General features: G+C 51.3%; 1 protein-coding gene across 1 annotated transcript; it reads right to left on the reverse strand.

Annotated features, from left to right (window-relative positions):
- Positions 1–6,964: 6,964 nt before the first annotated feature.
- LOC106864645 (class I histocompatibility antigen, F10 alpha chain-like) lies at positions 6,965–13,967 on the reverse strand. The gene is made up of 7 exons (XM_088158311.1): positions 13,846–13,967; positions 11,332–11,595; positions 10,682–10,954; positions 7,672–7,944; positions 7,475–7,579; positions 7,340–7,375; positions 6,965–7,220 (listed from the first exon to the last, which is right to left on the reverse strand). Exons 1-7 carry the CDS (start codon positions 13,916–13,918, stop codon positions 7,036–7,038), a joined length of 1,209 nt encoding a protein of 402 aa, XP_088014437.1. The 5' UTR covers positions 13,919–13,967; the 3' UTR covers positions 6,965–7,035.
- Between the last annotated feature and the right edge of the window lie 425 nt (positions 13,968–14,392).

Genomic DNA, 14,392 nt, shown 5'->3' on the forward strand with positions numbered 1-14,392 from the left:
ACAAACCTCGGCTACTGGCAGCAACCCCGTAGGCCTTGAGGGAGGCAGAGGGATGAAAATGGTCATGGGAGTCATCCTATTGCTAATGATGATAAAAGGAAATAATGCTGATGCTTGTTCCAAGTGTCACCAGACAATTGGGTACGGGGATGCACGGTATCCACCCTTGCCTTCCACACACATCAATTCCTGCTAGAATCAGCACAAGTTGGAATCGTGTACTATTATGGGAAAAAGTTATTGGGTGGCCACGAATTTGGGAAAAGGAGGGTGGGCTCCATCAGCATACCAAAGTTGCCCAGTAGGAGAGACACACCTCTGCTTCCCAAAAGAAGGTATGTGGGGATATTCAGATCAGGGAGGAGTGCGCGATCACTACAAGAAGGAATTGATAAAAAATACAACTAAAGTGTTCAGGGGAACAAGGATAAACTGTGGGGAAATTTTAACTTGTATGAGAAAATAAAGCAACAACTCAGTGAACAGAACTTACCCACCTTGGGAATAAATTTATTTGTGGAATTAATGTGAGAAATTACTACTGAACTGAAGTCACTGTTGGATCACTGTGGAGGAATGCAGATGACTGAACAATGGTCATGGAGGGGGGAGGGATTAGGCCCAGATCATTTATTACAGTGGAATCAAACAGAAATATTGAGGGGAGTCAATAGACCTGAAGGGTGGGTTCTAAGTCATGAGGTAACAGGAGAAGCATCTATAACACGTCAGGGAACTAACTTTACCCAAGATGTGGGGCACACCCCCTGTAAGACTCTCCTGACTACAAATGCAAGCAATCAGTCTTGGTGGCCCAAAACTCTAAAAAAATATCGAGGAAAGCTAAGTAAGGGTAATTGTATAAAGAACAATTTTACAGGACTCTGCTGGTATAATAAGAATAGTGTAAGAATCTATTGGCAACGACCTGAATCAGTTCAGCTAAGCTGGAAAGTCCCAGACGGAATATTTTGGATCTGCAGGAAAAGAGTTTCTAATACCCTACCAAACAGATGGAGAGGGACATGTACCTGAGGGATTATCCAGCCTGCAGTTTTTACATTACCAGAAGAGAAAGACAATCAAGTGTTAGGAGTTCCCTTGTATGAAACTTTGCCTGCAAACAAAAAGAGCCCATCCATAGGGGGAACACAAATCTGGAAGGATGATGAATGGCCCCCAGAACAAATTACTGAGTACTATGGGGCTCAAGATGGAAGCTGGGGCTATCTCACTCCAATTTATATGATAAATAGAATTATCAGGCTACAAGGCCTAGTAGAAATTACTTCCAAGCAAACAGCCCGAGCAATGGAATTGATGGCTAAACAACTTACCCAAACTAGAGCAGCAGTATATCAAAATCGACGAGCCCTGGACTATCTGTTAGCTGAAGAAGGGGGAGTGTGTGGGAAGTTCAATAATTCTGAATGCTGCATAGAAATTGATGATAATGGTGAAGTAATTACTAAAATTGCAGAAGAAATATAACAAATAGCCCATGTACCTGTATAAACCTGGAACTCTGTGTTTAATGATAATTGGTGGAATAACCTGTTGGGGGGAGATTGGTGGAAGGAATTAGGTTTTATGTTAACATGTGCATTATTAGGAGTACTGTTCATGCCTTGTCTTGTTCCATGCTTCATTCGACTAATCCAGTCGCTGGTTCAAGGAATGCAAGTTGCTACAATACCAATAGACCCTGAGAAGGCAACAAAACTAATGCCAGTGAATGAATTAAATTGAGCACAAGAACTACCAACAAAATTTGTAACCAAAACACAAATCAATGGGATAAAACAAAAGAAGTGGGGAAATTGTGATAATTGGAAAAAGATTTGTGTTACTCACAAAAGAATTGTGGTTTGTATAAACCAGAATACTAAGGTATGAAGTGAAGCATGGACACTAGATAAAGAAAAATATATGATTAAATCATTCTGTTTTAAATCACCATGTTATATTATGTTATGTTATGTTATGTTATGTTATGTATGTTATGTTTTCCAAATAAGTTACATCAACTGCCAGCTTGCAAAATCACACTTTTGGATAGTCCTTCCTGCCTTTGTTTGATCACTGCTGCCTCTCTCAAGGACCAGACTTGCAGATTTCCCTGGTGGTTGTCTACAAAGACCAGATGGTTATCTGTGAGACTGACTATCGCCCGGAGGCTTTGTGAGTTTGGATGCAGATGCTTCTTCGACCACCACTGCTTACCTGCCCAAATTATGACAGCAAAATACTAAAAATTATTGATTACAACGAGAAACCACAGTATAAGAAGACGCTACAAAATAGGGTTTGGTGGAGCGTGGAGTGGACGGTGACCCCTCACATTCCCCATCGCTGCATGCTCCGTCTCTATCAAATAAAGCAATCTAAATTTTGCTGAATATTGAGACTGTTGTTTCCCATTCATAATAAGCGGGAGGTGAGTGACAGGATCTGAGGAGATCCAGACCATGGCCAGGTCATGGTCATCTCATGGTCATCTTCAAGGCCAGCTCATGTTCACTCATGGTCACTCATGGTCATCTTATGGTCATCTCCTAAGCACCATCATCTCATGCTCATGGTCGCCTCATGGCCAGGATCATGTTATGGTCATGGGCATGCCGTGGTCATCTCTTGGTCACAATACCTCATGCCCATGGTTATCTCACAGTTGTCAGCATGTCATGGTCACAGTCACGGACATTTCTTGATCACCTCATGGCCATGGTTGTGTCATCGTCATCTCATGGTCACAGTCCTCTCATGGTCATGGATATGGTCATCTCATGATCATCTCTTGGTCATCTCACAGTCACAGTCATGTCATCAGCACAGTCATGGTCGTTTATTTCCTGATATCCATCATGTCATGCTCATGGTCAGCTCACCCTAATGAGCATCTCATGGTCACCTCATCGTCATGGTCATCTCGTGGTCATGGTCATCTCCTTATCACCATCATCTCATGGTCGTGGTCATCCTGTGGCCACAATTATTTCATAGCCGTGGTCATATTGTGGTCACCTCATGGTCATCTCCTGATCCCCATCATCTCATGTCCATTGTCATCTCACTGTAATGGTCATCTCAAGGTGATGGTTGTGTCATGGTCACCTCATGGCCATAGTTCTGTCATGGTCATCTCATATCAGGGGTCAAGGGTGGTCCCCAACAATCCTTTTTAGGCACTGCAGATATCAGGGCAGAAATGGCAAAAATTAAAGAAGAGCGGAACGACAACCACGACTCAGAAACATAAAACACTTTAATAATAATGAAAGGAAACGTGGGATGAGGCCCAAAAATCCAAATTCAACAACCGAGAGGACAAGGTCACTTTAGGAGCCTGGGGTTGAAGACAAAGATACAGGGAGGTCCAAGGTGTAAACATGGGGTAAGAGAGGGGGTGGAGTTGAGCTTAGGGTCCAATGGGGAAAGGGGAAAGTGGGGCAGAAGTGGAGTAAGGGAAGGTAGGATCCAATGGAGTAGCTTGGGTGGAACATTGCATCAGCTGAGGGCCAATGGAGATACAAGGAAGGGAGAACATTCTGGAACTGGGAGAGGTGATAATTAACTGGGAAATGAGGGTTAGGAATATGCATGAGGTATTCACATAGGCAATCCCATAACTCTTCCTAACATTCCTCTGGGGTCACCACAACTTAACAAATGCCTCCCAAGGTTTAGGGTTGGGATATCATTCTTCTTTGGTGATGGTTGCCTGTCCTGGGATACTGGTCAGGCTGACCCCCACATCTCCCCCTTTCTGCTTAACAGTAAAAATAGAACTGAAAGATTTTTGTAAAACTCTGTAGAAACATTCTAACAGACAAGGAAAAACTAACACTACAAAATGACAATTATGAAGATAAGTAACCCCGTTTTCATTATGGACAACACGCACTCCTTGATTCCCCAACTTTTAAAGACTCCATCAAACCAGTCTTTGTCATCATTAATTTGTAACTCTTTGACTCTCTCTCTGAGGACTTGAATACTTAGTACCATTACATCTTACCAATTGAATTCTTTATCCATAACGAAAGCTATTGCAGTAATCCATTTGAATTGAGCCAAACAGTTCCAATTCTTGAGCCTCTAATGGTGCATGTGGAAGGCTGAGAGGCCACGAGTCCCAAAAATCTACAGGATTGTATTTCAGCTTACCAATGGGACTGTTCCTTTGCATATTACAGATGGCCTTTTTATTTACTGGCCACTCATCTATTGCCAGACCTACCAGCCATGATGAAAAGGGGTTATTTGGGGTGGCAAGAGATAAACATAAAGTCTCCTGGTGTGTTATGTTCACTAAAGGCTCGCTGTTAGGAGTTGGGAGTACTGGAACATTCCGGTGGGTCGTCCTTTAATGGCTGTAGGTAAGGTTTGATGGTTTTGGCTGGTACCACCGAGGTCCTCTATCTGTGGAGAAACAACCCCATCCATTCCCCCAGTTATTAATCGAAATGATCCTAAAATTTGATTTGTTTCAGGCTCTTTTACTAACACTGATGGTCATCAGCATCATCAGCTTGTGGATTTCTGTCACAGCGCGAGGCCGGCTCGCGCTCTGATGGAAGTTTTTTTTGTGGTTGCCTAGGGAAATTGCCTTTAGAAGAAAACTGTTTAGCCTGGGGTTGGTTTTGACCAGGAACTGGGTATCTCCCTTTTCTCTGTGGACAGTCTTTTCAGAAATGTCCCTGTGGAACACATCGAAAGCAAGTGGGTTGTTATTGTGATTGTGGTGTTGTAAAAGGAAACTGCACAGCCACCAGGGCTTTTGCAACTCCTTGCCCCATGGCCTGGGCCTGTCCTGCTGCCACATTCATCCCGAGACGATTGCACGCCTCGATCATCTGGAGGATCATTGGTGGTGGTTCTCATGGCAGGGCGTGCAACACCTTTGGACACTCGGAGTTACCATGAGCTACTGCCAATGTCTCTAAGAGCTTGTCCCTGGTCCTAGCATCAGGGATTTGTTTTTCCAATGCTTGTTTTAACCGATCTATAAATTCCATGTATGTCTCTCCTGGCTCTTGCCTAATATTAGTATACTCCAAGTTAGGATTGCTGCCATCTGGTACATGGACCAATGCTTTAAACAAAAATCTTTAACTTCACCACGTACTTGCCTGGGGACTGCTGCTGCTTGCTCCTCAGGTTGGCTAAATTGTCCTTTCCCAGTTAGGTGGTCCATCATTAATGCTGCTCTGGCTGTGTCATTCAGACTTAACTGAAACTTAACCCAAACTTTACTGAAGCAAGCCCGCATTGGCTGCCTGTCACTGCGCTGTCGCTGTTGACGAGTCCCTTCACAGAATCAGCTCTCTGATCCTGTGGTGTCCATGCATCTTCCCGGCCCATCACTGCCTCACACACGAGGTGACCACCACCCCACTCTCTGGCCATCTGACCCGCAGCTGAGCCCTTCCCAGAGTGCCTTTTGGTGGATAAAAGTGAACGGAAGTGCACAGGATTTAACAAAGATAGAAAAGGTCCTTATTCTGTAAGGCGTTCCTTATTTCCTACAGTTATGGTCATCACCATTATCTCATGGTCATGGTCACCTAATGGTCATCTCACAGCCACCTCATGGTCACAATCATCTCACAGCCATGGTTGTGTCATGATCATCTCATGGTCTTGATCAGCACACAGCCATGGTGTGTTGGGGTCATCTCATGGCCACCTCTAGGTCAAGATCCTGTCATGGTCATCTCACAGCCTTCAGTATTTCATGGCCATGGTGGTGTCAAGGTCATCTTGTGGTCATCTCATTGTCACCATCATCTTGTGGTCATCTCATGGTCACGGCCATCTCATCGTCATGGTCCTTTCCTGATCACCATCATCTTATGCTCACGGTCATCTCACTGTAATGGTCACCTCATGATCATGTCATGGTCACCTCATGGTCATCTCATGGCCATGACCACATCAGGGTCACCTCAAGGCCAGGGTTGTGCCATGGCCAACCCATGATCATCTCTTGGTCCAAATCATCTCATGGGCAGGGCCGTGGTTGTGTCATGGTCACTCTCATCTCACGGCCATCTCATGCTCGTGTCATGGCCAGGGAACTTCTCCAAGATCCTGAGCCCCGATTTTGGGACACTCAAGGACCTTTGGGGACAATGAGGCCTGGCCTGACCCCTCCCCCCATCCCACTGCCCCTCCAGAAGCCCAACGTGGCCAAACCCTCCTGGGGACACCTTGGACGTGGGACACGGAGCAGGAAATGAATCCTGGGGAATGGAGCTGGATGTGGCTGGCAAGTCCCAATTCCAATCCTGCTGTCACCATCCTGCTCATGCTGTCCCCATCCTGTTCCTGGTGTACCCATGGTGCTCCTGTGTCCTCATTCCCATTCCTGGTGTTCAAATGCTCTTCCTGGTGTCCCCATTCTCATTCCTGCTGTTCCCATCTCTGTCCCTGCTGTCCCCCCATCCTTGTCCCCAGTGTCCCCATCCACGTTCCTGGCTCCCAGAGAGGAATTGCCAGACACTGGAGGAGGGAATTCGGATTTATTGCTCAAAGCAGGATTTATTGCCCCAAGCAGGATTTATTGCCCCAAAGCAGGATAATTTCACAGCAGAACTAAAGTGTTGGGAATATTTGTGGTTCCAGGCTTCAAAACACTGGAAAATCAGAAATGGATTCATTAGCAAAAGCTGTGGGTGTGTGGGAGGAGCAGGATGAGCTCTGCTGGCAGCTCTTGGTTTCCTGGGAAGAGGGAAGGGGCCGGATCCAGCTCCACGGATCGCTCAGGCGGTGATTCCTGCTGGGATGAGAAAGTGTCACGGTGCCACCCTATCCCTGTCTGCATCCCACAGGATGGACCTGGCTGGAGCCCATGGAGAGCACAAACTGCTCCGGAATCTCACCTGATCCCTTCCCAGACCTGCCCCATCCCACACCCATCACACAAGGGAATCCCTCCCTGATCCTGCCCCATCCATCCATCCATCCATCCATCCATCCATCCATCCATCCATCCATCCATCCATCCATCCATCCCACATCAATCCCGCTCCATCATTCCCACATGATCCCATTCCAAAATCCAGCCCCTATCCCACTCCACAATTCCATCTGATCCTGCTCTGATCCGGAATTCCTCCATGATCCCAATCTGTCCATCCTGCCACAATCCCCTTTTGGAATCTCACCCTGATCCCGCTCTGTACCTGCATTCAAGCCGTTGGTTCCCACATCTTGTCCTGCAGAAAGAGAAGATCCATGAGATTCCAGCATGGATCACACACTGGGATTAACCCCAGGGTCCATCCTAGGATCCACAAAGAGGGGATCCAGAGCTGGATCCACCACTGGTACTCACCAGCTGCTATGTTGTATCCAGTCCTGTCCCTCCTCCCTCTGAAAAAACCAGTGGGATCAGTGTTGGTGGCACAGGATTCCCAGAACAGTGCCGGGTGGATCCGTGCCCCTTCCTGGCCCCCATCCCGTGTGTTACCGGATTGGCGCTTCCAGACAATGAATCCAATGAGGGCAATGAGGATGATGATGGCAGCGATGGACACAGCAACCACCACAACGAGATTCCCGCCAGAAGTCGGGTCTGGGAAAAGCAGGATGGTGAGGAGAGGGAGGGGAATCCCCATTTGGGAATTCCAAATTCCCAATTCCCACATTCCACATTCCCAGCCTCACCCCAAGCGTAGATCCCGGGCTCTGACATTCCGGGATGCTCCACCCGGCACCGGTACTGCTCCCGCTCCTCCGGCCGCGCCTCGATCCTGGCCCAGGTGTGGAAGGTGCCGTCACTGTTGGGAACGATCCCGCCCCACTCCGTCTCCTGATCCCAGATTTCATCCCCCTTCATCCAGTTGACTGCGATGGAGCTGGGGTAGAATCCGTACGCGTGGCAGGACAAGATCAGCGTCCCGTGTTCCTCTTTTCCAGACACATGGACATCAGGGGGCTCTGGAATGGGATAACGGTGAGATACATGCATGGAATTCGATTGAGTCCATGGGTGAGATCTGGCCCTGGAATTTCCACTGGAATGGGATGGGGATGACATCTCCCCATGGAATTTCCACTGGAATCAGATGGAGAAGACATCTGCCCATCGAATTCCCACTATATTAGGATGAGAGAGAGATCTGCCAATGGAATTCTATGGGAATGGGATGGGGTGACCTCTACTCATGGAATTCCCACAGGAATGGGATAAGGTTAAGATCTGGACATGGAATTCCCAGTAAAATGGGACGGGGGAGAGATCTACCACTGGAATTCCCACTGGAAATGGATGGGGTGCGATCTGCCCATGGAATTCAGATTGGAACGGGATGGGGTTGAAATCTGCCCATGGAAATTCATGGGAATGGGACGGGGTGAGATCTGCCCCACAAATTCCCACTGGAAGGGGATGGTGGTAAAATCTGCCCCTGGAAATCCATGAAAATGGGACAGGGGTGAGATTCACCCATGGAGTTGCCAGTGGAATGGGATGTGGGTGAGATCTGTCCCTGTGTCCTAGGGTGATGTTATGGTGTTCGTATCTCCAATCGTGTGTCCTGATTATGTTTGGTATTATGTCCTGTGCTTCCAGGACTGACTCTGAGAGTGAAGCTTTGTTTTGTCCTGTTATCAGCCGGCTCACCTCCCCCATGGTCTATGTTTAGGAGAGGTTTTAGCTCGGTTTGCTTGCCTGCTTGCCTGCTTGCTTGCTTGCTCGCTTCTGCCTCTTTTTCTTTCCTTCGCTTTGCCCTTGCTTTTTGCTTATTAGTTAGTTCAGCTAGGCAGTCCAACTTTTTCCCTGGACTGTTTTCTCTTCCACCCCGTCCCCTCCCTCTCCTGAATACCATCTGAACCTGTTCCAGACGGGGACCTGGGAAACCCCAAGAAACACCGGGAGTCTACACTCTGTCACCTGCAGCAGTCATCCCCAGCGCCAGAGACTGATAACTGAGCGACCACTCGCCAGAGAGACTGACTTTGTCATCCCTTCAGAACGGTGAAAGAGTTTTTTTGTCATCTGGTGTTGTCTTTTTTCCCTGTGCTGGGGAGTGTCTTGCTTGTTAAATAAACAGGTTTTTTCTCCCACTCTTCTCTGAGGAAATTCTTCCCAAACCCGGTGGGGTGGGGGGGAGGAGTCGTGGGGTTTGCTGTCTGGGGGCTCCTTCTGGAGGTTTTCCCCCAAATTTGCCCAAAACCAGGACACCCTGGAATTCCCACTGGAATGGGATGGGTGAGAACTGCCCATCGAAATCCCACTGGAATGGGACGGGTTTAAATCTGCCCATGGAATTCCATGGGAATGGGACAGGGGTGAGATCTGCCCATGGATTTCCCACTTGAATGGGATGGGGGTGAGACCTGTCCATGGAATTCCTACTGCAATAGGATGGGGGTGAGATCTGGACATGGAATTGCCAGTAAAACGAGATAGAGGACACATCTGCCCATGGAATTCCCACTGGAAATTGATGTGGGTGAGAACTGCCCATGGAATTCAGATTGGAATGGCATGGGGTTAAAATGTACCCATGGAATTCCTTGGGAATGGGACAGGGGTGAGATCTGTCCATGGAATTCCCACTGGAATGGGATGGGGGTGAGATCTGTCCCTGGAATTCGGGTTGGAATGGGATGGTGGTAAAATCTGCCCCTGGAATTCCATGAGAATGGGACAGGGGTGAGATTCAACCATGGAATTCCTACTGGAATAGGATGGGGGTGAGACCTGTCCATGGAATTCCCACTGGAAGGGAATGAGGGTGAGATCTTTCCCTGGAATTCCCACTGGAATGGGATGGGGCTGAGTCCTGTCTGTGGAATTCCCACTGGAATGGGATGGGGGTGAGACCTGTCCATGGAATTCCCACTGGAATGGGATGGGGGTGAGATCTTTCCCTGGAATTCCCACTGGAATGGGATGGGGGTGAGACCTGTCCATGGAATTCCCACTGGAATGGGTTGGGGGTGAGATCTTTCCCTGGAATTCCCACTTGAATGCAATGGGGGTGAGACCTGTCCATGGAATTCCCACTGGAATGGGATGGTGGTGAGTCCTGTCTGTGGAATTCCCACTGGAAGGGAATGAGGGTGAGATCTTTCCCTGGAATTCCCACTGGAATGGGATGGGGCTGAGTCCTGTCTGTGGAATTCCCACTGGAATGGGATGGGGGTGAGACCTGTCCATGGAATTCCCACTGGAATGGGATGGGGGTGAGATCTTTCCCTGGAATTCCCACTGGAATGGGATGGGGGTGAGACCTGTCCATGGAATTCCCACTGGAATGGGATGGGGGTGAGATCTTTCCCTGGAATTCCCACTGGAATGGGATGGGGGTGAGACCTGTCCATGGAATTCCCACTGGAATGGGATGGGGGTGAGATCTTTCCCTGGAAATCCCACTGGAATGGGATGGGGCTGAGACCTGTCTGTGGAATTCCCACTGGAATGGGATGGGGGTGAGACCTGTCCATGGAATTCCCACTGGAATGGGATGGGGGTGAGATCTTTCCCTGGAATTCCCACTTGAATGCAATGGGGGTGAGACCTGTCCATGGAATTCCCACTGGAATGGGATGGGGGTGAGACCTGTCCATGGAATTCCCACTGGAATGGGATGGGGTGAGACCTGTCCATGGAATTCCCATGGTCCCAAATCTTCCATAGCCCACATTCCCACAGGGATTCTGCTCCCACCTTTGCGGTCCAGCTCCTTCTGCCCATATCCGACGTATTTCTGGAGCCATTCCGGGCATTCGTGCCCCAGGTAATTTCTCCACCTCTCAGCCACGTTCTCATGTTCCCAGAGCCTCCTGGTGATCTCAGCAGCGCTGTCGGCCGCCACCAATCTCCCAGATCCCAGGTCCAAGGAGATGTAATCCCACCCGTCGTAGCCATCCTGGTAGGATCCACGGATGCTCCCGTCAGACAGGAGGTCACAGCCAGACACTCGCAACCACGTGTGGAGACCTGGGGGGATTGTACCCACAGAGACCCATGGAATTGTGTCCCAGCCCCACAGAGCCCCATTCCAACCCTATGGAGCCTCAGAGTCTGATGGAGACCCAGAGAGCTTCATCCTAACCCCATGGATCCACATCCCAACCCATGGATCCCAACCCAACCCCACAGATCCCATCCCAACCCCGGGGATCCCCACTCACACCCATGGATCACAAGATATCCCATACCAACCTAATGGATCCCCAACTCAGCCCCTTGGCGCCCTGTGAATCCACATTCAGGCCCTATGGATCCACACCCCAGCCCCACGGATCCACAACCCAACCCACAGATCTATCCCAGCCCCACAGATCTATCCCAGCCCCACAGATGCCCCCACTCACCCCTGCTCTGGTTGTACCGGTCCCGCAGTATATAAAGGCTCCTGGCATCCACGTGCTGGTTCTGCTCACAGATCTGGGTCTCCTCATCCCAATATCCCGGCTCGACTCCATCCTTTATCCACTGTGTCAGCGGCTCTGCCCGGCCCCGCTCGCTGTCATAGCGCACGAAGGGGATCCCATCCAGGTACCCAATGATCATGAACTGGGGGATCCCCGGGCTGGGCTCTGACACCGCCACAGACAGGTAACGCAGAGAGTGGAGAACTGGGGGGACACAGAGATTTGGGGGGATTGAGGGGGACATGGATCAATGAAAGGGGAACCGGGAGAGCCGGGAATGGGATGCATGGGGACCCAGTGTCCAGGAATTGGGGCTCAGGGGACTCCCAGAGTCCAGGAATGGGGGCTCAGGGGACTCCCAGTGTCAAAAAAAAGGGGGATACAAAGACTGGGAGAGGTGGGATGGGGGTTCCAGGGGATCCCTGTGCCCAGGAAAGGGGGTCCAGGAGGCTCCAGTGATAAGGAAAGGGGGTCACAAGGTGGGCATACTTGGCATGGCTGGAATGGGGGGCTCAGAGGTCCTTAATGCAGACAGAAATCAGGGCTGGGACTGAGAGAAGCAGGAATGGGGGTCCAGGAGGTCTCAGGGTCAAGGAAAAGGGGAGTCTGAGGCTGGAGAGGGTGGGATAGATGGGAAAGGGAGTGTAGTGGGGATTGGTACTGGATAAGGGAGTGCAGGGTGCACCAGTGCCCAGGACAGGAAATTCAGGCGCATCCCAAAGTCCAGAATCCTCCCTGGGACCCTCCACGACCCCCCAGGGACCTTCCTGGAGCCCTGGGACCCCCTGCAGGAGGAGAAGGAGGTGAAGAACGGGGGGGATGCAGAGATTGGGGGGGCAGGAAGGAGAACGGGGAGAGCCGGGAAGGGTCCAAGGTTCAAGGAAAGGTCGGGGAGAGGCGGGATGGGGGATCCAGGGGGTCCCTGTGCCCAGGAAAGAGGGTCCAGAGGTCCCCGGTGTTGAGGGAATGGGGGCCCTGGGAGCTGGGAAAGGCAGGAATGGGGGGCCAGGGGGTCCCTGGGTCACGGGAAAGGGGGGTCTGGGGATGGGAGAGGCGAGTGCATCATGAAGGCTCAGCCTGGGAGACAGGAAAGAGACCGAGGGAGAGCGGTGGGGGAGGGGATGGGGGAAAGGGGGAATTCCAGGGAGTTCATCTGGATCCCATTGGATCCCCGCTGCGACCCTCCTGAGAGCCCTGGGACACCGGGGACCCTCTGGGACGCCATTTTGGGAAGCATTTGCAGTGGAAAACGGGGGGGGACACTAAAGTTGGGAATCCTAGGAGGTCCAAAGATCAAGGAAAAGGGCGGGAATGGGGCCTGGGAAAAGCGGGATGCCGGAAAATGAGGTGCAGGGGGGGTCCCAGGCCCGGAAATGGAGATTCAGGGATGTCCCAGTGCCCAGGAATGGGGGTCAGAAGGGCTCCCATGCTGCGATTCGGGGTTTAAAGGATCCTGATCCCCAGGAATGAGGATTCAGGGGGGCCCCGGTGCCAGATAAGGGGTTCCAGGGGGGTCCTGGTGCTGGGGAAGTGTATGGGAATCACAGGACCCAAACAGGGGATTCAGGGGAGTTTTCCTGCCTGGGAATGAAAGTTTAGGGGGTGCCGGTGCCCAGGAAGGGGGGTTCAGGGGGGTTCCTGGTCTGCAATTCGGGGTTCAAAGGGATCCTGATCCCCAGGAATGGTTCAGGGAAGTGCTGATGCCAGTTAAGGGGGTACAGGGGGGTCCTCATACCGGGAAAGGGCTTGGGGGGGGGGGGGTCACAGGTCCCAAAATGGGGCGATGGAGTGTTTCCCGTACCCGGGAATGAAGTTTAGGGGGATCCCAGTACCTGGAAATGGAAGTTCAGGGGGCTTCCCGATCCGCGATTCGGAGTTCAAAGGGATCCTGATCCCCAGGAATGGGGGTTCATGGGGGTGCCGGTGCCAGATAAGGGGGTACAGGGGGATCCCGGTGCCGGGAAATTGGTGCTCATGGGGGTCCCCGTGCCCAGGAATGGGGGTACAGGGGGGTCCTGAAACCGGGGAAGGGGATGGGGGGGTCATAGGACCCAAAATAGGCGGGGGGGGGGGGGGGGGGGTTCCCGTACCCGAGGATGAAGGTTAAGGGGGTTCCCGGTGCCCGGAAATGGAAGTTCAGGGCGTTTGCCGGTCTGCGATTCGGGGTTCAAAGGAATCCTGATCCCCAGGAATGAGGGTTTAAGGGGGTCCCGGGGCCAGATGAGGGGGTTCAGGAGTGTCCCGGTGCCCGGAAATTGGTACTCAAAAGAGTCCCCATGCCCAGAAATGGGGGTACAGGGGGGTCTTGGTGCTGGGGAAGGGGATTAAGGGGGGGTCACAGGACCCAAAATGCGGATTCCAGGCGTTCCCCTACCCGGGAATGAAGGTTTAGGGGTTTCCTGGTGCCCGGAAACGGACGTTCAGGGGGGTCGCGATTTCAAGGGTCCCACTCACCTTTCGTCGCGCCCCCCGGCCCCGCCAAGAGCAGCCCCAGGAGCCCCAAGTGCAGCCCCAGCGCTGCAGCCATGGCGCCGCTCCGCTTCGAGCCCGCCCGGACCTGACCCAGTCTGGCCCCGCCCCAGCTGTGGCCCCGCCCTCAGAGCCGCCTCCTGCCTCGCCATTGGCGGCGCTATTTCCTGTCCGCCAATGGCAGCCCGACATCTGAGTGACGTCACCCGGCGCCGGGTAGGTCCCGGTCTCTCAGGTTCGAAGAGGAAAGTGAAAGTGACCGAGGGAGCGCGGTAGGTGGGGGGAACGACGGGGAATTCCACAGAATTCCTCTGGATCCCTCTGGATCCCCTCTGCGATCCCCCGGAGCCCTCTGAGAGCCACCTGGGACCCCCTTAAGAAAGCGCCGGGTAAGCCGTTTCGGATCCTTGTTATTAAAAATGTATAAATACAGACCCTATTAAAAAATAGATTAAATGATCTGCTGTTACTGTCAGAGACAAAAAATAATTTATTGGGGAAGGATTTAATAATAGCATTGGATTTGAAAATT

The sequence above is a fragment of the Sturnus vulgaris genome, unplaced genomic scaffold (assembly GCF_052056855.1).
Source record: "Sturnus vulgaris isolate bStuVul1 unplaced genomic scaffold, bStuVul1.hap1 Scaffold_198, whole genome shotgun sequence".
Classification (NCBI taxonomy): Eukaryota; Metazoa; Chordata; class Aves; order Passeriformes; family Sturnidae; genus Sturnus; species Sturnus vulgaris.

Excerpts from the sequence above, each read along its gene's own strand:
- LOC106864645 (XM_088158311.1), bottom strand. The coding sequence starts at position 13,918 with ATGGCTGCAGCGCTGGGGCTGCACTTGGGGCTCCTGGGGCTGCTCTTG. Across the intron at positions 7,376-7,474 it reads TGTCTGGAAGCGCCAATCCG|GGAGGAGGGACAGGACTGGA; the intron begins GTAACACACGGG and ends GTTTTTTCAGAG. Across the intron at positions 7,221-7,339 it reads TGGATACAACATAGCAGCTG|GACAAGATGTGGGAACCAAC; the intron begins GTGAGTACCAGT and ends CTCTTTCTGCAG.